At 38.3% G+C, this 21,800-nt stretch overlaps 2 protein-coding genes across 8 annotated transcripts in view; one reads left to right on the forward strand and one right to left on the reverse strand.

Annotated features, from left to right (window-relative positions):
- Positions 1-6,734, forward strand: part of myocd (myocardin) — a 138,658-nt gene extending 131,924 nt beyond the window's left edge. For 4 of the 6 annotated variants that reach the window (XM_028029102.1, XM_028029105.1, XM_028029104.1 and 1 more), the window contains one exon: positions 81-6,734. In XM_028029102.1, the coding sequence (XP_027884903.1) occupies positions 81-691 (611 nt within the window). In that variant the 3' untranslated portion in view covers positions 692-6,734. The remainder of the gene's footprint in view (positions 1-80) is intronic. The other 2 variants (XM_028029103.1, XM_028029107.1) reach the window with 1 other exon arrangement.
- On the reverse strand, positions 6,480-21,490 carry map2k4b (mitogen-activated protein kinase kinase 4b). 2 transcript variants are annotated; one of them, XM_028029108.1, is made up of 13 exons: positions 21,137-21,490; positions 18,903-18,938; positions 17,354-17,386; positions 15,603-15,705; positions 13,995-14,169; positions 13,771-13,890; positions 13,089-13,208; positions 12,935-12,986; positions 12,721-12,848; positions 12,134-12,211; positions 11,890-12,038; positions 11,629-11,674; positions 6,480-10,240 (listed from the first exon to the last, which is right to left on the reverse strand). In XM_028029108.1, the coding sequence occupies exons 1-13, from the start codon at positions 21,237-21,239 to the stop codon at positions 10,127-10,129; spliced, it is 1,257 nt and encodes a 418-aa protein (XP_027884909.1). In that variant the 5' UTR covers positions 21,240-21,490; the 3' UTR covers positions 6,480-10,126. The 2 variants fall into 2 exon arrangements, with proteins under 2 accessions (XP_027884909.1, XP_027884910.1); XM_028029109.1 differs by lacking the exon at positions 17,354-17,386 and having other exon boundaries at positions 21,137-21,487.
- Between the last annotated feature and the right edge of the window lie 310 nt (positions 21,491-21,800).

Here is a 21,800-nt window from a genome sequence, read left to right on the forward strand (position 1 = left end):
GAAATCTGAGTTTTATGGGAAATGTTGGCATCCACTTCCTCGAAATGCTAAGACAATCCATCCTTTCCTTTCTCCTTAAGAGATGCCAGCTAACGCAAGAGAAGAGAGGGAGAGGTCCTCTGTAACACAAGTTGTGCCTCACATTACTGTGTCCCCAGGGTGTCCCGGCCTTCTCATCCCAAGGTTCCACTGGCACTACGAGCACCTGTCCCCCAACCAGATGCCCTACGACCATGCCACCAATCACGCCACCGAGAGCCACCTGCAGACTCTGCTGGGTAACCCTATGGGACGGGGAGGGGAGATGGGGCTCCTTAAAATGGCCGCCGAGGACGGACACCAGGAAGATGAAGGGAACAGAGACGCCGAAGAGTACGGCAGCCACCACTGCCGCCCCCACCATTCCCAGCAGGACAAACTCCAGACCAACAGAGATCGGCTAGACACGCCTCTGTCGCCCGGTAGCAGTAAGGTGTTCGCCGTCCCTGAGGTCCAGGGGATGGTCAGCATGGCCTTTAGCGAGACGCCGTGGGAAACGATGGAGTGGCTGGACTTGACGCCTCCCAGTTCCGCGACTGCTTTCGGCGGCGCTACTCAGCCCAGTGCGCCCAGTATCTTTAACACAGAGTTCCTGGATGTGACGGACATTAACTTGAACTCTGCCATGGACCTTCAACTGGAGCATTGGTGAACGCAACGATGCCAACATTAATACCAAAGAACTATTAAATTCTGCCCTATATTTCTTTAGTCTAAGTGTGAGAAGTTCCTCTTTGATGTCGTACAGTGGAATATTATTTTGTATAGTCGTCTAAAGTTTGACAGCCTAAAGAGATGTTGTGAAATTTTATCTTGAATCTTAACTTTACTGAACTTATTTTCCACCAATGTCATTGTAACCAAAAAAAAAAAAAAAACCCAGGTGCTTTTTGATACAATTTGTGTCCATTTTGAACATTGATGCGCACAACTGTCACTGAGTTGAGGACTGACAGTGGACACATGTAGTACTTTCTGTACGCACCATCAGTGTTACACCACCTAGACTTGAAGACAGAATTTGCCAATCACTGCATACCTACAGAGTGAATATTTGTGTTACTGGAAAAAAAAGAAAGAAAAATCCCCCCCAAAAGTTTAACAAGAATATCTGGATTTCATAGAAGCGGCCAAATTGTAAATATCACAACAGTTTTGGAAAATCTCACATCTTCATGCTGTTGTCAAAAGTGTGGGAGAGAGTACAACCCAAAAATGAAGTGTATAATACAACCATTTCAACGTTTGATGTAAATATGAGATATATATATATAAACTAACAGAGCACCTCTTGCTTAACACACATTTGTCACAGTTTGCTTGAGCTTTGAATATAGGAATGGTTGTTGTTCTTTATACATATCTACAGTTTCTGACATATTTATGTACAGGAAGACATAAAGGGGAAAGTGATGTCTGAGGAATCTTTGGTCTTATCAGTTTAAACCAAGAGACAAACTGTGCCTTACTTGCAAGACATGCTTTATGAATAAAATTTCCCAGTTTTATATTGATGACTCTACAAAAGCTAACAGGCATTTTAAAAGCTACAAAAAGCCAATTTAAAAAAAAAAGAAAAAAAGAAAATTTTATATGTAATTTTTGTCCTCTTAAATTGCAACATCTCTATTTCAAAGTCAATCACATTTATTTATTTTGTGATTTTGTATTTATACTTGATGTTGTATTTATGCTGACATTCCTTTGATACTTTCTTGATGTAACCAAAAATTATATATATTTTTTTTGGACCACTGACTCTTTTAGGCTAAGCAGTTTCAAAATGTGGGGAAAAGCGAAGGAGTCAACCTAAAAAGCCGCGTTATCTCAAATGACAGTTATCGATTGTGTGAACCGTCCATTGTAAGCACTTGTGAATAGAAAAGAAATGTAATATATTCAAATCTTAACTGTGAATACTTCTAAAAACTCCCCTTACAGCCAGCAGACAAATTGGTCCGCTCAACACAACTCAGATCAGTAATGTTCTGAACACTCTAAAAAGTAAGAGTTTGAATTTCTATAGTATCTTCTGAATGTATTGAAAGAAAATACATGAAGACACCTGTATGTGTTCCAAATGGGCAGCATCATCCACAAAACAATTTCTAGGCTATGCAACATTGTCAATACCATAATATTCCAAAGTTCTTGCAGCAGAAAGCAAATTTTTGCATACATTGTATAAAAAGACAATCGTTTTTATTTCTATTGTCTGACATTTATGCTACTTTTTTGTCAGAAGATTACATAATTTTGGGGGGGTGAGAGGGGATTTGATAGAATTGGCTTTAAACTGCCTTTAAACTTGAATTAATCTTTTTGGGCATCCTGACACAAGTTTCTCACATTAGTTTGCTGAAACCATGGCCCACTCCTCCTGACAGAACTTGCTCGCTCGCACCTTCTCAGCTAGGGAAGCCGAAATACCTAGAAGCAATGCCACTTACACCAGTGGCAGGCCCAGTTGGTACCTGGGCCTTCATAGGGACTTTCCTGATTTAATCCACCACTATGGCCTTACAAGTATACAAGCCACCAACACTATAGTAAACACACAACGCAATATAACAGGGTCAGGTATTACAAAGGTTTGTTCAGTCCTTACATAAAGTTAGTATTGAGTTTTCGGATTGAAATGCATCCTGAGTTACCACATAAAAACTAAATACCTGAGCCATTAAATATAGAGAGAAGACAGCTAAGACCATATATACCTTTGGTATATATAGATATAAGTGGCCGTTTGCTTATCAATTAGCCTAACAATTAATTATGAGTTTTTCACCTTTTGTGAGTGAATACTATTGTTATAACAAACAAACAAAAAACAGTTTGGACACCTCCAAGTCTCTACACTATATCCAACTGTCCCAAAAAAGAATAAAAATAAAGCACAAAATACTCACTCAGTTGCAGATTATTTCTTCACAGACAAAATCCATCCTCTTCTCTTTGCGAAGACAAACCTTAGTCACGTTTCAGTTCCATCAACTAGTCCTTCTCTATGGCCTTGTTGTATTTTTGGGGGGCAAATCACAGCCATTTAATCTGCAATGCTCCAGCGGCTAAGTGGTACCACTCACGCCTGAGACTTCCCGGTCTTCACGATGTCAAGTTGTTCAGAAAAAGTCTGCCTTGAAAATTTATTTCTTTTTTTTAATCATGAGAGCATCTATATCTTCTTAAGACATTGAATACAAAAAAAAATATTATAATTTCACACACATTAACAAGAGCAGCACAATTTCCTGGCGATGTGCTTTGCTAGCTAAACTTGCTATAGGTTCACTCTGACCGTCCAATCAGAGGGGGGGAAACCTCTGACGCCACTACGAGCAGGCGTTGTGAATCAGCTAACCTGAACGCTGATTGGTTAAAAGAACCGTTCCGTTCGTTTACTGGCTCTGGGCAGATTAGGCTGCACAATACAAAAGAAACACAAAGAAACTGAAATCTGATTGGACGGAACACCGATAATGCACACCGACATGTATAGGAAGCCGTGCAGACAAGTCAGACGTTGTAAAACATAAACAAACAAACAAACAAAACAGAAAGTCTCACTTAAATCAATTTTATTAATTTTTTGGCAGTCAGTTAATAAAATGTAATGGAGAAAAAATTATAATTTGGGCTGTAAACATCTTGATAGTGCTTAGTCCTGAAGGCTATTGTTAGCAAAGCAGCTAATCCAGCAAACAGGGTTTACTTTTCCTCTGTGCTGATTGGTTGTACTCACAAGAGCTGAAATAATGAAGAGTAAATATTAACTTTTGTGCCTAGTAATGAATACTATGGTATATTTTGTGTGTGAACTATTAAAATATGCAATTATTTTTTATAAGGAGTCTCAGATATTCCTGGGGTCTAGCTATTCATAGGCAGCTGTGGTCCTAAACCCCTGCAAATACCAGATGTCCACCTTATACTTTATGTTTGATTCCCTTTTCTTCCTGCAAATATAACAAAGATCATTATGGCCAACTTTTTGATTTTAGTTTCTCCTGAGCCCGTGGCATGTCTCCAAACGTTAAGGCTTTTACAAATTGTACGGTTTTTCTTTAATGTCCTTTTTGGAACAATGACTCTGAGTGGCCTTTCAAAACCTTTCAATGTGAATAATATCTCACCAGATTCAGAGAGCATTTTCACAATGTATTTATTTTATTTAATTGTTTTTACTTTTGTTAAAAGTCAGGCTCATGTTACCCAAAAAAGAACCTTTCTTGTAAAGGTCCATTTCTCTTTTCTAGGTATCTTGGCTGATTTCTTTAGGGTTTTTTTTTTTTTTTTCATGATGTCACACAAGGAAGTAATGTGTTTGAGGGATTGGCTTAAACTGCATTCAATTGTACTTGAATCTGAATATATCTGAAGCTCCTAAAGCCTTGACATTACCATTTGGACTTATTTAAAGTAAACAAAATAATAACCTTGTTGTGCATAAACCTCTGAATTTGATGAAAGTGATAAAATACAATTCCAAAAGTCATTATTATTGCATTTAGCTAATATAAATAATTGTAATCCTAACTAACCTTAAAGGTTCAGTTGTATTGAATGTCAGAGAATTGTTTTTCTTTTTATACAATGTGCATATATCTTGTTTCAACACTGTACATCTGATGAAAACCCCTAGAAGCCATAACCAAGGTTAATCATGAAAGGTGGCCAAAACAAAAGCACTAACTGAAATTAAAATGCAGCTTGACAAATTTCTAGTCATAATTTCTCTAAATTATTCTAATCACTTTGACACATTGTGGTTATATCAATGTGTGGAAAGCATTGGTTTAGAGCCAAAAGGGAAAGGTTGGGCAAGTTTGGTTGTTTGAATGACAGAAAAGACATGTAGAACATTTGCAATAGAAAAATTTTTGTAATTCTGAGTGAATCAAATTCAAAGTCAAGCCATAAATGCTCTTGTACTTAAACTGCTATCACATTTCATCTATGACTTCTTAGCTTTTAGCTTTAACAAAAAGTGGATTAATTTGGCCTGACATTATTAAAATGCCAATACCTATAATTTATATAAATATAAATTATAGGTTTGAAACCTTATTTAGACATCTGCTAAGCTCTCATTTATATTATATATTTGAAAATATAAAGATCTGGGACTTGTAGGTAAACTTGTGCTAGCTGCTTTAGCAATGCTAATTCCTAAAGCAGCTAGCACGGGTGTCTCTTCTCTTTTTGTTTGAGAAGAGACAGCAAATTATCCCCAAATATGTTGACTTTGATGGGGCCAAATTTAATCCACTTTTTGCACTTTCCGACTTTCCATTCAACATTCCAAATTAAATCCAATTCATCATCAACCTCTGTTTTATTTGCTAAAACTATCTTTGCTAGGAAATCTATCCCATTCTTGATTTAAAATTTTTTTTTTCAAACAAGTATGACTCAATATAAAGCCACAGCTTTGGTAAAAGTGTATTTAAGATGTTTGAATTTGGGCGAGAAACTGACAGGATTTATTTTTGTTATCCATAACATCCCGTGTCTACGGTCATTGCCACTTTGACGTAGTTCTGGTTACAACTGACCCGAGAATCACGTTCTCCATGCATTTTTGGTGAACGGATGAAGAAATGGCGTTGAAGCTGCTTTTCTTTTCCACTACAGAGCTGCGTGAAAGTCTAACAACAAATGTAATCAGAGCGACGGCTCAAGGTGCATCCTGAAAGATACATTTTCAGGTTCCAAGGTGGGGGGAAAAACCCCCATCTGTATTAACCCCGAAATTCCAAAACATATCCAATATGGCTGTCCTGAGTAAGAAAGTTCGTTTGTTAGCCTTTCTGATGGCTTTCAATGTCAATAATTCAGTCAGACATCTATTTGTGAACATGTCTTTATTGTCTGATTTTTGAAAACTGTTAGTCCTGAGATTCAAACTAAGAGTAATTAGAATATAGCATTAGCCTCGTCGGATATTGAACTGTCGCTGCCACAAATACGAAACAGAAATGCAAGTGAAAACATGTGTATGACAAGTGTTGCCCCAATAGTGGGTCATCTATCTACTCAGTAAAATCAGGTTTGACTTTAGCATTTTTGACCGTTTTTCGCTTTACCTATGGACATGTTTAATGGTTTACACGGTTTGATTCCATCACATTCAAAGGTGTTCTCACTTTCTGTCTTAAATATGTTTCCCAGTCCTGTTCACCCATCTGGCCTTATTCGCAATAATTCTCCTTAGTCCAGGCCAGAAAGCAAAAAAAACACATCTGACAGAAGCTTCCATGTTGCTTGGCCACCAACTTGCCTTTTGTCTGTTGTAAAAATTATTTTAAAAAAAAGGGTATTGTGGATTTATTTCTGTATACAGCTGAAAGAGCAATAAAAATGATCACAGCTAAGTATTTTCAGTTCTTTTTTGTATCCTTGTTCCTAAGCAGCACACAACCAGACAGACACATTTTCAGTCTTTTTCATGGGGAACTTTATTTGTAACCCTCAATAAACATACCTTATAATATTCATTGCCCTTAATATCATCTTATATTCTAATATGAACATTCTGGTAAATTGCCATTTGTACATGTACCCTGCAGACTCATATTCACCAGTGGCAAAGTGAACTTCCTGGAAACGCATAATAAACCCCGCAGATCTGCAGGGAAAACGGCGCCATCTACTGCCATTCCGGAAGGAGACGAAAAGTACAGGCCTGACAAGAACTCCTTATGACAGAATTTAATCTGGTGGTTGTAATGTTTTGCTTTCCCGAACAGGTAAAAAAAAAATTTAAAAAAAAAAGACCGTTCACTGTTCCTAACAAAATGACGCGATGTACACCCACACAATGGGAGGTATGGCACAGCTAACAGCTGTAGAGACCCATAATAAACCAAACATATGCATTTTCATTGACTATCCCAAATGTAACGATACAAGTAATACTCCAACAGACTAATAATATTTAACTAATCTTGTAAACTGCTATAGTTGAATTGTACAACCATTTAACTGAGCATACAGCCCATTTCTAATGTCATATAGGGTAAGGGTGCTGGTGTGATTTTATCCTCTACATTCTTACTATTAAAGCACCACTAAATATTTGAAACATTTCTTTTGGCTCAACGTCACAGAAAAAAACCCCAGATGCGACTCAGATGAGAATAAACTGCCAAAATAATAAATCAACCTCATCAAGAATACCACTTCCTTTTGGATGTGAGCCACAATGGCAGCATCCATTTGCTTTTCAGAAACTGCAGTAAATTTGGTGATAAAACCAGTGAATTTCACTCTAGATTTAACACAATGAGAATTTTATTATCATCATATATTTTCCTACACATTTAAATTTATTGGATGATGGATCTCTATAGTGTTGCATTAAGTGTTTTGTTGAGAAGCTACCTCCTTGAAGTCTGACTGCTCTTCTCGGGTCTTCGTAGTCGGACCTGTTCTAGGACGCTATGACACGTTTGGGTCAAACAAATTGATAGGCGAGGAAATGGCATGATGGGTTCAGCCCAGACGCATGCTGGATCACCAGAGGACATGCAGGCTCCAGGGTGACCTGAGGGGTCAAAGGGCGGGAGACGAAGCGAGGAGAGTCTTTCCTCCTCTCAACAGTTGTGGTATGGAAGTTGGTAGCATGTGATTAGCAGCATTTTACCGTTGTTCCGTCTATTTCTTTTATTTGACAGAAAGAAGCTGTCAGAACATGTAGAGCTGTAGTTACTACTGCATGCCTGTGTGTGGCAGCATGGAGGATCTGTGAACATTATGGGTGAGTTTGACTGTACAGTGCTAAGACAGGCTGTTGAGGAGAAAAAACAAACAAACAAAAAAAACCAGTCTATATGGTAACATTTCTCAGTACGAAGCCACATCTCCTCTCCTGTCTGACATGATCACCATGTTTTAGGAACGAGCATTAGAAGATCTGAGCAGAACCTGCCAAGAACAGCAGGTGAGGATGGCTATATACATATCCATTTACATCAGTGAACACAACATCCGAAAGAAACTTTATATCAGGCAATGTAGCATTGGATTAACCTAAGGTTTGATTCTCTGTGTGTGCTGCCTTATTGTTTTAGTCACAGAACTAAGTGTCTTCCTGTTTCAGAAATCAGCTGGTGATAATGTTCATGAAGCTTTATGAGCGTGACTTTGAAGCAGAACCTTCTATAATTTAACAAATGCACTAATATGTATAGAACAGAGTTTGTGGTCTAACTAGGTGGAAACTATATAATTTTTGCTAAATTGGCAAAACATATCAACTATCTGTTTATAATGTATTTAACTGTTAGATGTGACAGCTTTAGCTAGCTAACAGTCAGCTAAAATTTCTGTTAACTAGAACTTGCATCTGGGTTAGCTAGCTGTTTGCTACAGCTAATTAGGCCGCTTGTCAGTTAGCTGTTTGCTACAGCTAGTTAAGCCGCTTGTCAGCTAGCTGTTTGCTACAGAGTTTGTGGTCTAACAAGGTGGTAACTATATAATTTTTGCTAAATTAGCAAACACGCTAGCATGTAGCTGTTTGCTACAGCTAGCTAACCCAGATGCAAGTTCTAGTTAATTAGGCCGCTTGTTAGCTAGTTGTGACAAAATAAACAAAAGCACTATTAGTATGGATTATTTTCATTTGTACTACATTTATATAAAAACAGAAAACATAATTTCTTCGTTGTCTGGTACTTAGCTATGAAGCAAGTATGTCTAAACCAACTGTAACTTAGGGTATTTATGATTGCCAGTCAAAAGCAAGAGTGTTAAAAAAGGAATTTATATAACACTGGTAAGCTAACAACTTTTGGTAGGCTTAAATTATTAATGTATATATTCCATGTCAATGTACAATTAGCAAATAAAACCTGTTTTCAGAGAAAACAGGCCTTTGGTTCTTTTTTTTAAGTTATTTGGTTAATTGGTTGGTTTTCAATGCTTTGCAAGTTTCTTTGGATAAAAAGTAACAACTACAGGTCACATATTTAATCAAATTGAAAAAATATCAATCAAAGATCCAGAGATTAACGGCTTTATATGTAACAAACCTAAAAATTAAACCATGTGTCAACTGTTAGGCGCTTGCCTTTACGAAACGTTTATGGAGAAATAGGATTTAGCAACATGCTATGAGAAAGGATTAACATCACAGAAAGCTCCTAATTTCAATACTAGCTGAGTTTATCTTTCCCAAAAGTCTTTTATAATAAACTTCTTCTCTTTTTGGTAAAGCATGCTGTTTTTTTCCTGTGTCTCCACCATTAAAAAAACAGCTTACCTGACTGTGTGCACTTTGTTTTGGGCGGTTAGCATCAATAGCTAACTGAAAATGTTCTTCTGGAATAGTACATACCTAGTTAAGTGACTTGAACAAAAAGGTCAAAGCTCACACACTGAGCCCAGCACTGCAGTAGGTGTAAGAAGATAAAACATTTAAGACAAGCCGTCACAGATTGCATATTGGGGGGAAAAAAAAGAAAAAAGTAAAGCCACGCTAGCATTAGCTTTCCGAAAAGAAACATTTGCATATCCATTCATTGACTGTGTGTGACGGTGCTCACAGCAAAATGTGTGATTTTTAGACAGTAGGTGTATCAGCAATAATCCATACAAGTCGTTATTTTAGGCGAAGACAATATGCATACAACGTACAATCCGTTAGGTTGCTGTTTTGTTCATACATCATAAGCTCCACACAATTTCATTTGGTAGATTTTTGTGAACAAGTTCAAGTATATATATATCTATATAGATTCCATGTATATATGTATACTCTATTCTTTGTGTCACATAAAAAGATGCATTGCGCTTTACTAAGACAAAGAAGCTGCTTCAAGTGTCTCTGCTCTAACGTGGAAGAGATTATTTTGGGATCTTAAAATGACTGGAAAATGTTTCTCTTTTTTTTTGTGATTTTCATTTCATTGCACTGGGAAGTTTGGATTTAATTCCTTTGTTCTTTGGAACGTGTGAACAAACAGGTGATCCTGCATAACTGAAGGCTAAGTTGACAAGCATCGCATCACAAAGCTTAGTGTACCACCCCACTCTGGATGTTAAAGGACCCCTCCCTCCTCCACCAATGGGAACGCTCTTCTTGGCATCAGTCGACGTACATAGGGGAGACGGGCGAGGCGGGGATCTGATCCAGGATGCGACACACGTAGCTGGCCACGTCCACGAAGCGCTCCTCGTACATCAGAATAAACGGGTGTTTCTGGGAGAGAGGAGGCAAGAAGCTTCAGGCTCGTTCGGCTGTCGCTCAGATCAAAACGGCTCCAGGTTGGGTGAGCAAATTTTGGGTTAAATATGGCCTAAATGCCTACAGAAAGTCATTAAAGGTGTAAGTATTTGTAATTGTGCCCCAGTTTCCCTATTTTGGATATTTTTTCCTTTGTTTTTGAGAAGAAAAACTATTGTTCTACATGATTGTACCAGCAGGTGGCAATAATTCAACAATAATAACCTAAAAGAAAATTCAAAAGAAGTTCCTGAGAATGGCTAAAGGAGTGTTGGGTTTGTTAAAAATTACCGCTAAACTACTTAAGTTCATGATTTTCCCCCCACACTGCCTTCCTTTTCTATCACTTCTTCAGCACACATTTCTAGTTTAAATAATAATAAAACAAGCATTGAAGTCAAGTTTGATGGATGTGTGATTTTGCAAAATTAGGCTGCTGTGTCTTGATTTTCGTAAACCCATCTAGTCCACACCAAATGGTTTTTTTTTGACAATCTCCCTTTTGAAAAAAGGTTTTTAAAAATCTGGCACTTTTGTCAAAAACACTTCAGACACGTTCAGAAGAGACATAAAAAAAAGAAAGAAAAAAGCAACAACAACAACAAAAGCAAAAACAACAGTAAATATCAACGTTGGTACAAACAGGTTTAGTTTTCTGCATTTTTGTTATTATTTGAATACCTGAATTACAAAAACTAGCTTGGTGGGTTGTTTTTTTGGAAGTATTTAAAGAACATTGGCGTAGGCAGGATGGCCTCGTTATTTCTGACCATAAAAATGCTACTATTAGAATTGTAGTACATCTACCAACTGCAGGAAATAAGAAAATGAATTGCTTAAAACTCCATTGAGGCATTCCTTCAGAAGTCAGAATAGTTTACTAGCTAAATACCAAATTTTACTCAGCGACAACCATTTAGGGATCTACTGTTGCGGGTGTGTTTGCCTGTTGTTTTGTCGGCTGGTGTTGCGAGGAAAGTTGCTTTAACAGAGATTGACAGCAGAATAAAAACTGCAGTAATGCTCTATGTATATATCAACAAGTTTCAAATTCAAATCATTAAACAACATTTGCCAACACCCCTGCTTAAATTTAATGCTGAAAAGACTAACTTACTTTTAAACTAGATACTTAAAACATGTCTTTAGCATTCTTAGCTTCTTAAAGACAGCTCTGTGATATCAAAATGAGTTTTACAAAATATTTTGTGACATCTTTAAGTTCAGAAGTTGAACTAAAGGAACGAGTCCTCTGCCACAAGCCAGTTTAGCCTTTAACAACAGAAAATATTTCAAATTATGAAAAAACTCTTTTCAAACCAGCTCCTGAACAAACCTAACAAAGCTAATGAAAGGGCACTCACCAGAAGCTCCCTGTACTTTGGCCTCTTTGACTCGTCTTTTGTAAGGCTGCACAAAAAAAAAAGAAAAAAAGAGCTGATTATCCATCACTGTAAGCAGAGCTCAGGTCAGATTTTACACACCGGAAACTGAAAAGGCATGGAAGGAAAGCGGGAGGCTTTTCCAGGGGAAAAATCTGACCCTAAAATCACCAGCATCCAATTTTTGTTCTGGGGAAGCTAAAAACAAAACGAGGCAAGAATGTTTCCTGCAATGACACCCACCATAGGTTAACGAAGTTGATGAACTTTGGGGAGAACTGCCTCTCCTCCGAGTTGCTGAGCTGTGGAGGCTCTCCTTTCACCACTTGTGTCAGCTGATCAAAAACACTATTCCACTTGGGGTATGGGAATCTTCCTGTGGCTAACTCATACTGGAAGAAAGAAAAAAAAAACCCAGTATGAGCAACCCTTACCGGCCTTGTTTGAGCTGCGGTTTAAAATCAGATCTGGAGATCTTATCGGTTACCAAGGTGATTCCCAAGCTCCAAACGTCGGAGCGGACATCGTAGCCCTGTCTGGAAGCACTGGGGTCTATCCTTTCAGGCTGGCAGAAAAAAAAAGAAGCAAATATTTACACAAAATAGATTAGATAGGGTAGATTTCTTTAGGCTTTTATTTTAGGTTAATTACCCGACAACTAGATCAGTTGTGAATTCAAAAATATTGCAATTACAAGAGAAAAATTAATCACGTTTTGACACTTTTAACACATCCCCAGAAGAGAATTTGGTTTAAATATGTAGATTTGATCTTTTGTTCCAGCTTCTAAAGTTTTCCAGTCAATTCAGTGATCAAGAACAAATGACTAATTTCAGATAAACAGTAGTTAAGGCAAGGGAAACTATTAAATTAGGCCAAAGCGAACTACACCTGTTAAAGATTTTTTCTTTTAGTTTTGATAGTAAAACACATTTAAAAAGCTTAAAGAAGTTCGTTTCTCCTTGTCTGAAAATCTCTAAGGTGCGTTTAGCGCTGAATAAACGGGCCCAACTTTAATTCGTGCACATTAAACGAGCCACAAATTTAGTTGAAGGTTAAGCGGTTGGCACTTACTGCCATGTAAGGCCTGCAGCCTGCATCTCTGGTCTTGGCTATGGAATCCACCAGCTGGCCGCTGATGCCGAAGTCACACAGTTTGATGTTTCCCCTTCTGTCCATTAGAATGTTGGAAGGTTTGATGTCTGCCAAGACGGGAAAAATGAGTCAATCTGATAGAAATTAAAGCGAACGTTAGGTACTGAAGCTAAAAACTAAATACGACTCTTACCTCTGTGAATTATTTTCAAGTTTTCTTTTAAGTGATTCAGTGCTTTAACGGTCTGTTAAAAAAATAAATAAATAAATAAAATATAACCGTCGGGTCATTTTCATGAATTGTTCCATGTAAATTGCAAGGAGGGAAACGTGACACGGTTGCTTACAGCTAATGTTATTTTGCCTAATATTTCCTCTGGAATGACATCATCTAATACGCAATATACATATTTGTAGAATTTGTCTAATGAGGTAGACATGAGCTCCATGCAAATCCAACAGTCGCCCTGAAAAAAAAAGCAAGAAGAGAAGAAATGTTACAACAGCAGGAAGTATGCAAACACTAACTGTTAATAGCACAGTATATTTTAAAGATTAAAGGGGCAGTATTATGTATTTTATAGGAATATAGTGTCATTTTGTAACATAATCAAGTAACTATGTTAACTTAAGATGTTAAATAAATCCTCTATATGTCAACTATGACAAAAGAAATTTTACTTCCTCATTTAATGCCTTGAAATTGGGCCTCTGTCTCTTTAAGAATTAATACTCTTTCTGAAACTCCGCCTTCAGGAAGTCATCACAACATCTCAAGCTTGGAAACAAGCTTGGAAACTACAGCTCTGAGGAGGAGCTCTGACTCAAAGACGGGGCTAGGTCCACTCAGGCGTTGCCATGGAGATTAAAGAATTTCTCAAACATTAATGAAAGTATCAAGGTAACACTCCAGGTGTGTCTTTGATGAGGGAATAACATTATAACATGATGTAAAGCTAAAAAAAAAAAAAAAAGTCGATTTTAAGTGATACTGCCCCTTTAAGTGAGATCGTGGTGGATTTTCTAGACCTCTCTGAAGAGGGCGCCGTAGAACTGGACAATGTAGACACAGTCGCTACTCCTCATCACCACGTCCAGGTCCATCAGCAGCTGCTTCTGCTCCTTCTCGTCCACAGTGGAGCGAATCCTCTGGGGGGAAATTCACACAGACGCGCCGAACGCAGTCAGCTATACGAACGGAAAACGTCCAGATCACATCACACGGATGTCCTTCCACGGTCGGCGTTAATCACCTTGACTGCCATGATCTGGCCCGTCGGTTTATGGACCATCTTGTTGACTGAGCCGTAGGCGCCGCGGCCGATCTCCCCGAGGTCTCTCAGGTCCTCCGCGGTGAAGTCGCAGTGCTGCTCCGGGGAGATCTTCAGCTTCCCGGACGACTCGATGCTGTGTGTCCGCAGGCGCTCTCTGCACGAACGGAGGCGGGTGCGGTTAGCCACCAAGAACAGGACACGAGAAAACAGAGGCCAGACGATGATGAAGGAGGAAGAAATTAGAAGGAGAATTAACAAAAAAAAACTAATACTGAAAAACCAGAACCGTTGCCGTAGTCGAACTCGTTTAGTTTTAACAGCCAAAGAGACATTTTGGAGTCTTACCACGATGTCATCAGCATTTGCTTTATTGTAAAGTCACAAACTTTAGTTATAAACTCTGTTTTAAACAGCCGCTGAGTATGTGAAGCCTTTTTACCAGATTCTGATTAAAGACTTTAGTTTTTTATGATGTTAAGCCGCCGTCCGAGTTTATAACTTCAAAAAAAGACACCAGAAGAACATTGGTCCAACATTGAGACCAACTTTTTTTGTTGAACCTTTGTATTTTTATTATCTTAATGTATAAATGCAGGGACTTTAAGCTAATTGTTAAAAAGACTTTAATCAGAATCTGTTAAAAAACATTTTTTCATTCTGGCAGAGAATACCATAAAATAGAATAGAATTACTTTCGCAGTTACAGCAGCATAGAGACAAGACACACAACAACCACCACTGAGTAGCAATTGTAGACAAAAATAAAACATAACAACAACAATATAACAACAAATATTCACTTGTATGATCTCGGTCAGGGACGTGCGACATTTACAAAGCAAAAAGCAGTTTTTAGCCCCCAGTCCAGCTAATTAAAACTCGTTACATAACTTTTAGTGGAAAGACAACTTCAAAAAATTTTAATGAATATCTACTATAAGAAAGATATTCATTATATTCCTGTTTTTAGATTTTGAAACAAAGAAAAACATCAAACATTTACAAAAAAGAGAATCGATATATTTTCTTCTATGGGATGCTGACGTTTGTGGGAAATGACGGAAACAAAAAACACTAAAAAAAACCCCCCGACATAATAATGAGAAAAAGTATAATAGATATTTCTGATACTTTTATCATTCTGTCCTAAACAGCCAAAAAAGCTACTAAAATTAGCATTTGTTATATCTATAGTTTGAAAAAAAAAGTTGGTTCTGAACTTTTTTTAGCCAAATTATCATTAGCATGGAAACAGGAAGAACTAAGTGAGTTCAGGATTTAGCACTAAAACCAATTAGGTAAAACAATTTTAAAAAACACTCTGTGGGCAAAAGCTGCTAAACAAGAGATACATTAGCAAATTATTAGCTTTGCTTTGGCCAACAGAAAAAGCATAAAGAAATATCTCCAGAAAGTCTCTCTTTATAGTGAATTTCTCAGGCTGAAAATGGCATTAGCACAAAAGCTACCACTAGAGGGCGCCCTTCGGTCATGGCATATTTAAACAAACTGTGTAATTAAGTAAAAGGAAGTAAAAATACATTTAAAAAAAAAAAAAACCTCCAAGGCTTCCCAGTCTTTACTTACATGTGAGGATTCTGGAACGATGGAGCCGTGGGATGAAGCGGAAGCCTTGAGGTCGGCTTCACTGGAGAGTTGGCGAAATTTAACTTTAGAGCTTTACGTTTGCCTGGTTGGCAGAGAGAGAGAGAGAAACACATCCAGGTTGCCACACAGAGTAGGAGGGAGGTCAGCCAGATGATGCCAACAGCCGAAACAAGCACGTCTCAATACATTAGAGTAGAACCAGTGATTTAAATAAAACATGAAACTCTTCATTGCACACAGACTGAATTACTTTATTACTATTCTTTTTGGCGATAAAGGCTTACAGCTCATGAAAATGAGTAGTTATATTATACAAAAATGTATTTTCAATACAATACAATTCAATATTCTTCTTTAGTCTTTCATCTTACTCACAATTGGGTGGGTCGTAAGATAACATGTCTCTCATAAAAATCGTTCTTTTTTTAGGTTTCTGCAGTACTCAGAGAAACAAAACGCGTTGCTTTCCATCAACCTTGAACTGTAATTATAAAAATGTAATTAATAAAATATATTGTAATCTGTGTGCAATGAAATGAAGTCGTACACGAGTTTCTCTTTTTAATCTGAGTCAATAAAATGAAAGGAAATGTTTGATGATTCAGCAATTGATTAATCGCATGATATAATGAAGTTAGCTGGATTATTTCCAGTCTAATGATTCATATTTTTTCAAGGGCAATTTTGTCTACATACAATTCATAGTTATGGTTTCGGGAGTGTGTCGTTTTTATTCATTGTTTTTGGTTGTGTCTTATCTTTTCCAACTCCAATATGGAGTGTTTTTATAAAACTGTAACAGTTTTACCGCTTGAAAATTGTCTCAAATCAACAATATTATCGTTTATCGCAATACTTTCTGGGGCAATTTATCGCCCGGCAAAATTTGCTACATTGACAAGTCTATTGAGGATATTCTAATGTATTGAGATGCACCTGTGTACAGAGTGCAACATAATGCGTGTCTTGACTTGAGATAAGCCCAAATAACCAAATGCCCAATAAGCAATATATAAAGAAACAAATATTTGGGGTTATCTGAAGTTCCTCATAAAGTCAGAAGAACAGAAGCAGAATGTCCCTGTGTACAGAGGTTCCCAATGTTCACAAACTTCTATAAGAAAAAACTCAAACAAATGGCATGCAGTGTGTGTCCACGTTGTTGGAAAAACACTGGGTTGACATTGGAAATCTCTGTTCGATTAAAATGTGCAAGAACCCCCAAACAGCTCCCTTTTTTAAAAACAATTTCTACCAAAGCGTTCCCACCACTCAAACAGCACCGATGACTCGACACTTTGACTGGACTCGGGTGACTTTAACACAGGCGCCGAGATGAGGGTGTCGCTTTCAGGTGCTGAGGTTAAGTGCTGGGTCCTCTTTGCCATGCCGTGTCCGACCAGCTAGAGCGCAAACGGATCCCTTAACCTTTAAGCCCCCAGTGCAAAAGGAATGTTTGGTGGCCGTGTTGAGAGTTAACAGTGGACAGACATCCCCACCCCCCTCCACTAGCTTCCCACCCGACTACCAGAACACCACACAGGCTCCTTCAGTAGTATACAGTGGTCCCTTCTGAACCCAGTTTTCCACCACCTGTTTGGATGACGGTATCAGAAGTATCTAATCCTGAGTGTGGCTCACTGGATGGGGTGGAAACCACTTTAGACTACTGACGTGTTCCAACATAGAGTAGAAGTCAGAGTGCTTTGAGTGAAACTCTTAGTGCTTACTTTGGGGCACTCCGGACAGGCTTATCTGAAACCCTGAAGTAAAAGGAGGGGGAAAAAGGCAGTGTTTTTACTACATTTTCTCAGGGCTTACGTCAGCGTAAGTGGGTTGTTTTTCAGCAAATCTGGGTGCTGGAAGTGGAATATAGGGCAGGTTGCAGTGGGTCTGCTACATACATGTGTGTGGAAAATGAGAAGACAGAGGACTGGTGCTAGTTTTGATTATTTTTTGACAGCTTCAGACCAAAAATGAAGCATTTGTCACGTCCCACTGGCAGATGACTTTATCTCCGGCAATAAAACAACGTTTCTGCTAAAAATGACCCCGTTAGTTTCTCATGAGGCCCTCTCCAGTTGCTGGAGTCTGAGTATGAATGTGTGCTTTTCAGCTAGACATATGTCCATGTTTGAGACTCTTATTCTGAAGTAATAAAGGGAAGCAGGAAGCAGATTTGGCCATAAAAACAGAAAAGCAACAGAATTTTGCTAATTTAAAATAATCGGTGCTTGTGCGCCCCTATTCTGTGGTCGCCCTGGGCAACTGCCCCAGGCTCCCTATATCAACACAAACAGATATATTTTGGAATATTTTGTACATACATACTAACATTTTATTTTGGTTGCGCCTCCCACTCATAAGCAAAGTCATGTTTTTGGTGAGAAAACCTGATATTTTTAGGATATTTCCAAATAGTCAGTGTGAGATATTTACGTATAGAATGCTGAATGTGTTACAACACACGTTAATATGTTTTATGCTGATGAGTTTTCTATCCTTCTGTTATGGGTCATGATGGATTTGGTGATGTCGGCAGCCTTTTGGAAATCTCAGAGTGGAAATAACAAAAAAAGAAAGAAGATACACAATAAAGAAAGTCGGGAAGGAAGGAAACAAACAAAAAAGAAATTGAAGGAAGGATACAAAGAAGGAAGAGAGGCACAAAGGAAGGATACAAGAACAGATGGAAGGAGAGAAGGACAAAAAAGAATAATAGAAATAGAGAAAAACACGAGGAATGAGGAGCATCATTTTTTAGACAATAGGGTGAAAAAAAAAGTCAGTGTAATTAATTTTTCCATACTTATCCAGACCTGGAAAACGGTAAAATTCCCAGACTTTTCCAGACTGCGTAGGAACCTAGTTTAGAATTTGTGAGCAATGACATGTGCCAGTGGAACCAGACTGGGAGTCTGTATGCTGGGATGAGACGGTTCTCTCTAACAGACACTAGAAAAATGCAGAGTGTCTCTGAAGCAGACATTGTTGCTATCTGACGTCTACAATAGCTTTTTTTTTTTTTTTTTTTCAAACTCCGGATAAGGGATGCAAAAACATCCATAAATAAAACTTGGCAACATGCAGACAGGATGATAAGATGGAGGTGAATTTTTCCACAAATAAAAAGTGGAAGAAAAGGGAAAATTAATGACAGAGTATGGCTAAGGAAAAGCTAAAGGAGTGTCTTGGCCAAGAAATGGCCAACAAAAACAAAGATAACAACCGCAGATCCTCTAAAAGAAGGCTAAGTCCTTGGAAAATAAAAGTGAATACCTGTTTCATTTTGACATCTCCAGCAGGTGTTGGTTTCTGCAAAAAACCAATCAAGGTTTAGATAAAAAATTTCACACTAGACATCGGTCACAGAGTAAGGACATGCAACTTAGATCTGTTCATCTCAAGACTGGGTCAGCAGCTGCCACCTTTATGGGACAGGTGGTCTGTCTGACGCGTTTTTCAGAATTTATTTTTATGGAATTATGGTCAGACGTTTGCATAAACTAATCAAGGGCATGGATGCAATAATACTTTCTGCCTTTAACAATTTATTTGAACTGATCTTTCAAATAAACTGAACGACTTGTTGGACAAATTGAAAGACTTCTTGGATTTACCAATAACCACAGTAATAGAAAGGTTGTGGCTATTTAAAAAGGGTGAAGGAAGATTTTAGATTAGAAACTGCATTCAATTTGAAAGATTTTTTTTTTTGTTAATCCTGCTTCTTAAAGAGAGCTGCAGATAACAGGAAGGCTAAACAAATCCCAAAGCCAAGTTGGTGTAGAGAACCTCATTTATGGTCAAATATCCAGCCAGAATTAGGCCAAAAGTTTGCAGACAGCTACAAAATGTGTGTGATGGAAGGGAAAATGCTAAGAAGGATTTAGCCTTTTATGAATACTCTATATCCTGGGTGGATCAGGGAAAATCCAAGATACCTTCAAACTTGTGCTTTTTAACACTCGCTTAAAAACCAATAATTTTAAGCATGAAATTAATAACTGCCCATTGATTAATGCATGTGAACTTCTTAATAGAAATCTATTTCTCACTTTTTTGGGGGGTGGAGGGGAGAATAAGAAGAGCCAACCATGACAAATGAATAAGACCAGCTGGTTGCAACTTTTACCAACCCATGGTATATGCTTCCTGTCCGATAATGGAACTTGCTTGCTAACTTGTGTTAGCTCGTGAGCTAAGCCGCGTCTAAACCCACTGTTTCATCAATTGGCAGCAAAGCGCGCTTACAAGCAACAATGAACACACTGTTTGATGCCATTTACAATGTGACTCGTGTTAGCGCGTTTTAATTTCGATAACTCCCGAGTTGGGTTAGCAACACAGAAACGTTCGTGACTAGTAGCACCTAAACAAGAGTTAGGACTCAGCGACACATCACTATCTACGAGCAATACGTTTAGTGTTTGCCAAGCCTGGACGTAAGACTCGGGCACTGACTCGGGGTGTAATGTCACGGTGGCCTGCCTGGGGAGAGAAATTCATTTCACAGTAGGGCCTTGTGCTTGTTGTAGCAACAGTGTGCTAACAACATTGGAGTTAACGTCAGAACCAGGCTGAGTTCATCTTTACACTGAACACTTCTGAATACAAACGACTGGTATCTTATAGTATAGAAACATTTCAATATATCCGAACAGGAATGTTTGCTTTAAAACTCAGTTAACCCTTCAACATCAGTTGCGAAAACAGTAGTCGTGTTAGTATTTAAGCTACTTCAAGCTAACCCCATCAGCCAGAGCGTAAGCGGAAACTACGCAAATAGACATTCAAAATAAAAGCCGCCGTTAAAAAGGCGTTCTTTGATATTTAAAGTTTTTACGGTTGTGTACTGAGCAGTGAACTATTTTTTGCTTTTCTGTTTGCATGAGATTTTTATGTCTTAACAACCAAAATGCTTTCACAAAAATAAAAAAACACCCATATACACAATGCTCAACTTGCTTTTATTTTTAACAGAAAAAAACCCATTTCTGATGTATTTTTCTGAATGTTATGATATACTGCTAATTAGTGGTGGCACTTTTAAGCATGAGACTGCGAAGAATTTTAATGCACAGCATCTGAAATATGGCGTACTATATATTATATATACAAAGTCTTTGCACTCTGCACATTAATTTTGCAACAGAATGTACATTGTACAGTTTTCACAGTTAAAACACTTTTGACTACAATACTTATGTTTATATCTATGCTACATTTTGCGGTGTTTGGCGATTTTGCAAAGAAATAACAGTGCTCTGTCGCCCACCCTGTACATTTTTATTTCATTTGCCATACAAGTCCTGTACATTTCTCGTGACAAGATACGTATACGTATTTTATTTTGAACGTTATCACCGGAAACACAAATGTACATAAGTCCTATTTGACCACGGTGGGGAGGAGGGTTAGCTTCAGGGAAGCCACAAGCTATCTTTACCGACTAAGTTGGCCATCTACGCTGGAGACGGTAAAAGACCGAGAGAGTAGCCGTCAGCGCCTACCTTGCATGCTGCTGCTCTGTGTCTGTTGGTGAAGGTGATGCGACGTGGCTCCCAGAATATTGCCGGAGCCCGTGGAGTTGCCGTTCGGACTGGGAGTCGCCATTGTTGTGTTCCGGCGGCAGCCAGCGCTCGGGCTGCAATGCAGAGTGAAACTTCGCCCTCCCTCCAGACGGGACACTGCGTCACTTGAACGCAGCAGCTGTACCACGGCCACGTCTGGGCCGCTGCTGCCTTTAAGGACGGTCGAAAATCCTGGTTACCACCACCTTATACTGAAACATTAATACTTTTTGATATACTAAGACTTGTACTGTCTCTGTATAAAATGAACTTCTTTTTGAATAAATGTGGATGCCTTTATTTAAAATTTTCTGTACTAATCTTTGTGTCTTCTGGTTTATTGTACCCAAACAGAAGAATGACCAGAGCTTTTTATTTATACATATGCACTTCAATCAACGTTGGGTTGTCAGCATTTTTAAAAGACTGTGCAAGTCGAATTACGACCTCCGAAATGCAAGAATAGACTTGCGTTGGTTATCAGACAGGAGTCTTTCGGTCTTCTCTAGGTGGATATGTCACTACAAGTGGTAAATCTGCGCTAACTCAGTCTGTTTGGGTTAACTTTATGCAAAACAACACCCAGAATTTTACTTTTATTTCC

This window comes from Xiphophorus couchianus, chromosome 10 (genome assembly GCF_001444195.1).
Source record: "Xiphophorus couchianus chromosome 10, X_couchianus-1.0, whole genome shotgun sequence".
NCBI classification, from domain to species: domain Eukaryota; kingdom Metazoa; phylum Chordata; class Actinopteri; order Cyprinodontiformes; family Poeciliidae; genus Xiphophorus; species Xiphophorus couchianus.

What these genes read in the sequence shown, in the direction of transcription:
- map2k4b (XM_028029108.1), bottom strand. Translation starts at nt 21,239, where the DNA reads ATGGCGACTCCCAGTCCGAACGGCAACTCCACGGGCTCCGGCAATATT. An exon ending in ACGGCGCCCTCTTCAGAGAG is followed by an intron (nt 13,209 to 13,770) that starts GTCTAGAAAATC and finishes TTTTTTTTTCAG; the next exon opens with GGCGACTGTTGGATTTGCAT. An exon ending in GGAGCTTGGGAATCACCTTG is followed by an intron (nt 12,039 to 12,133) that starts GTAACCGATAAG and finishes TCTTTCTTCCAG; the next exon opens with TATGAGTTAGCCACAGGAAG.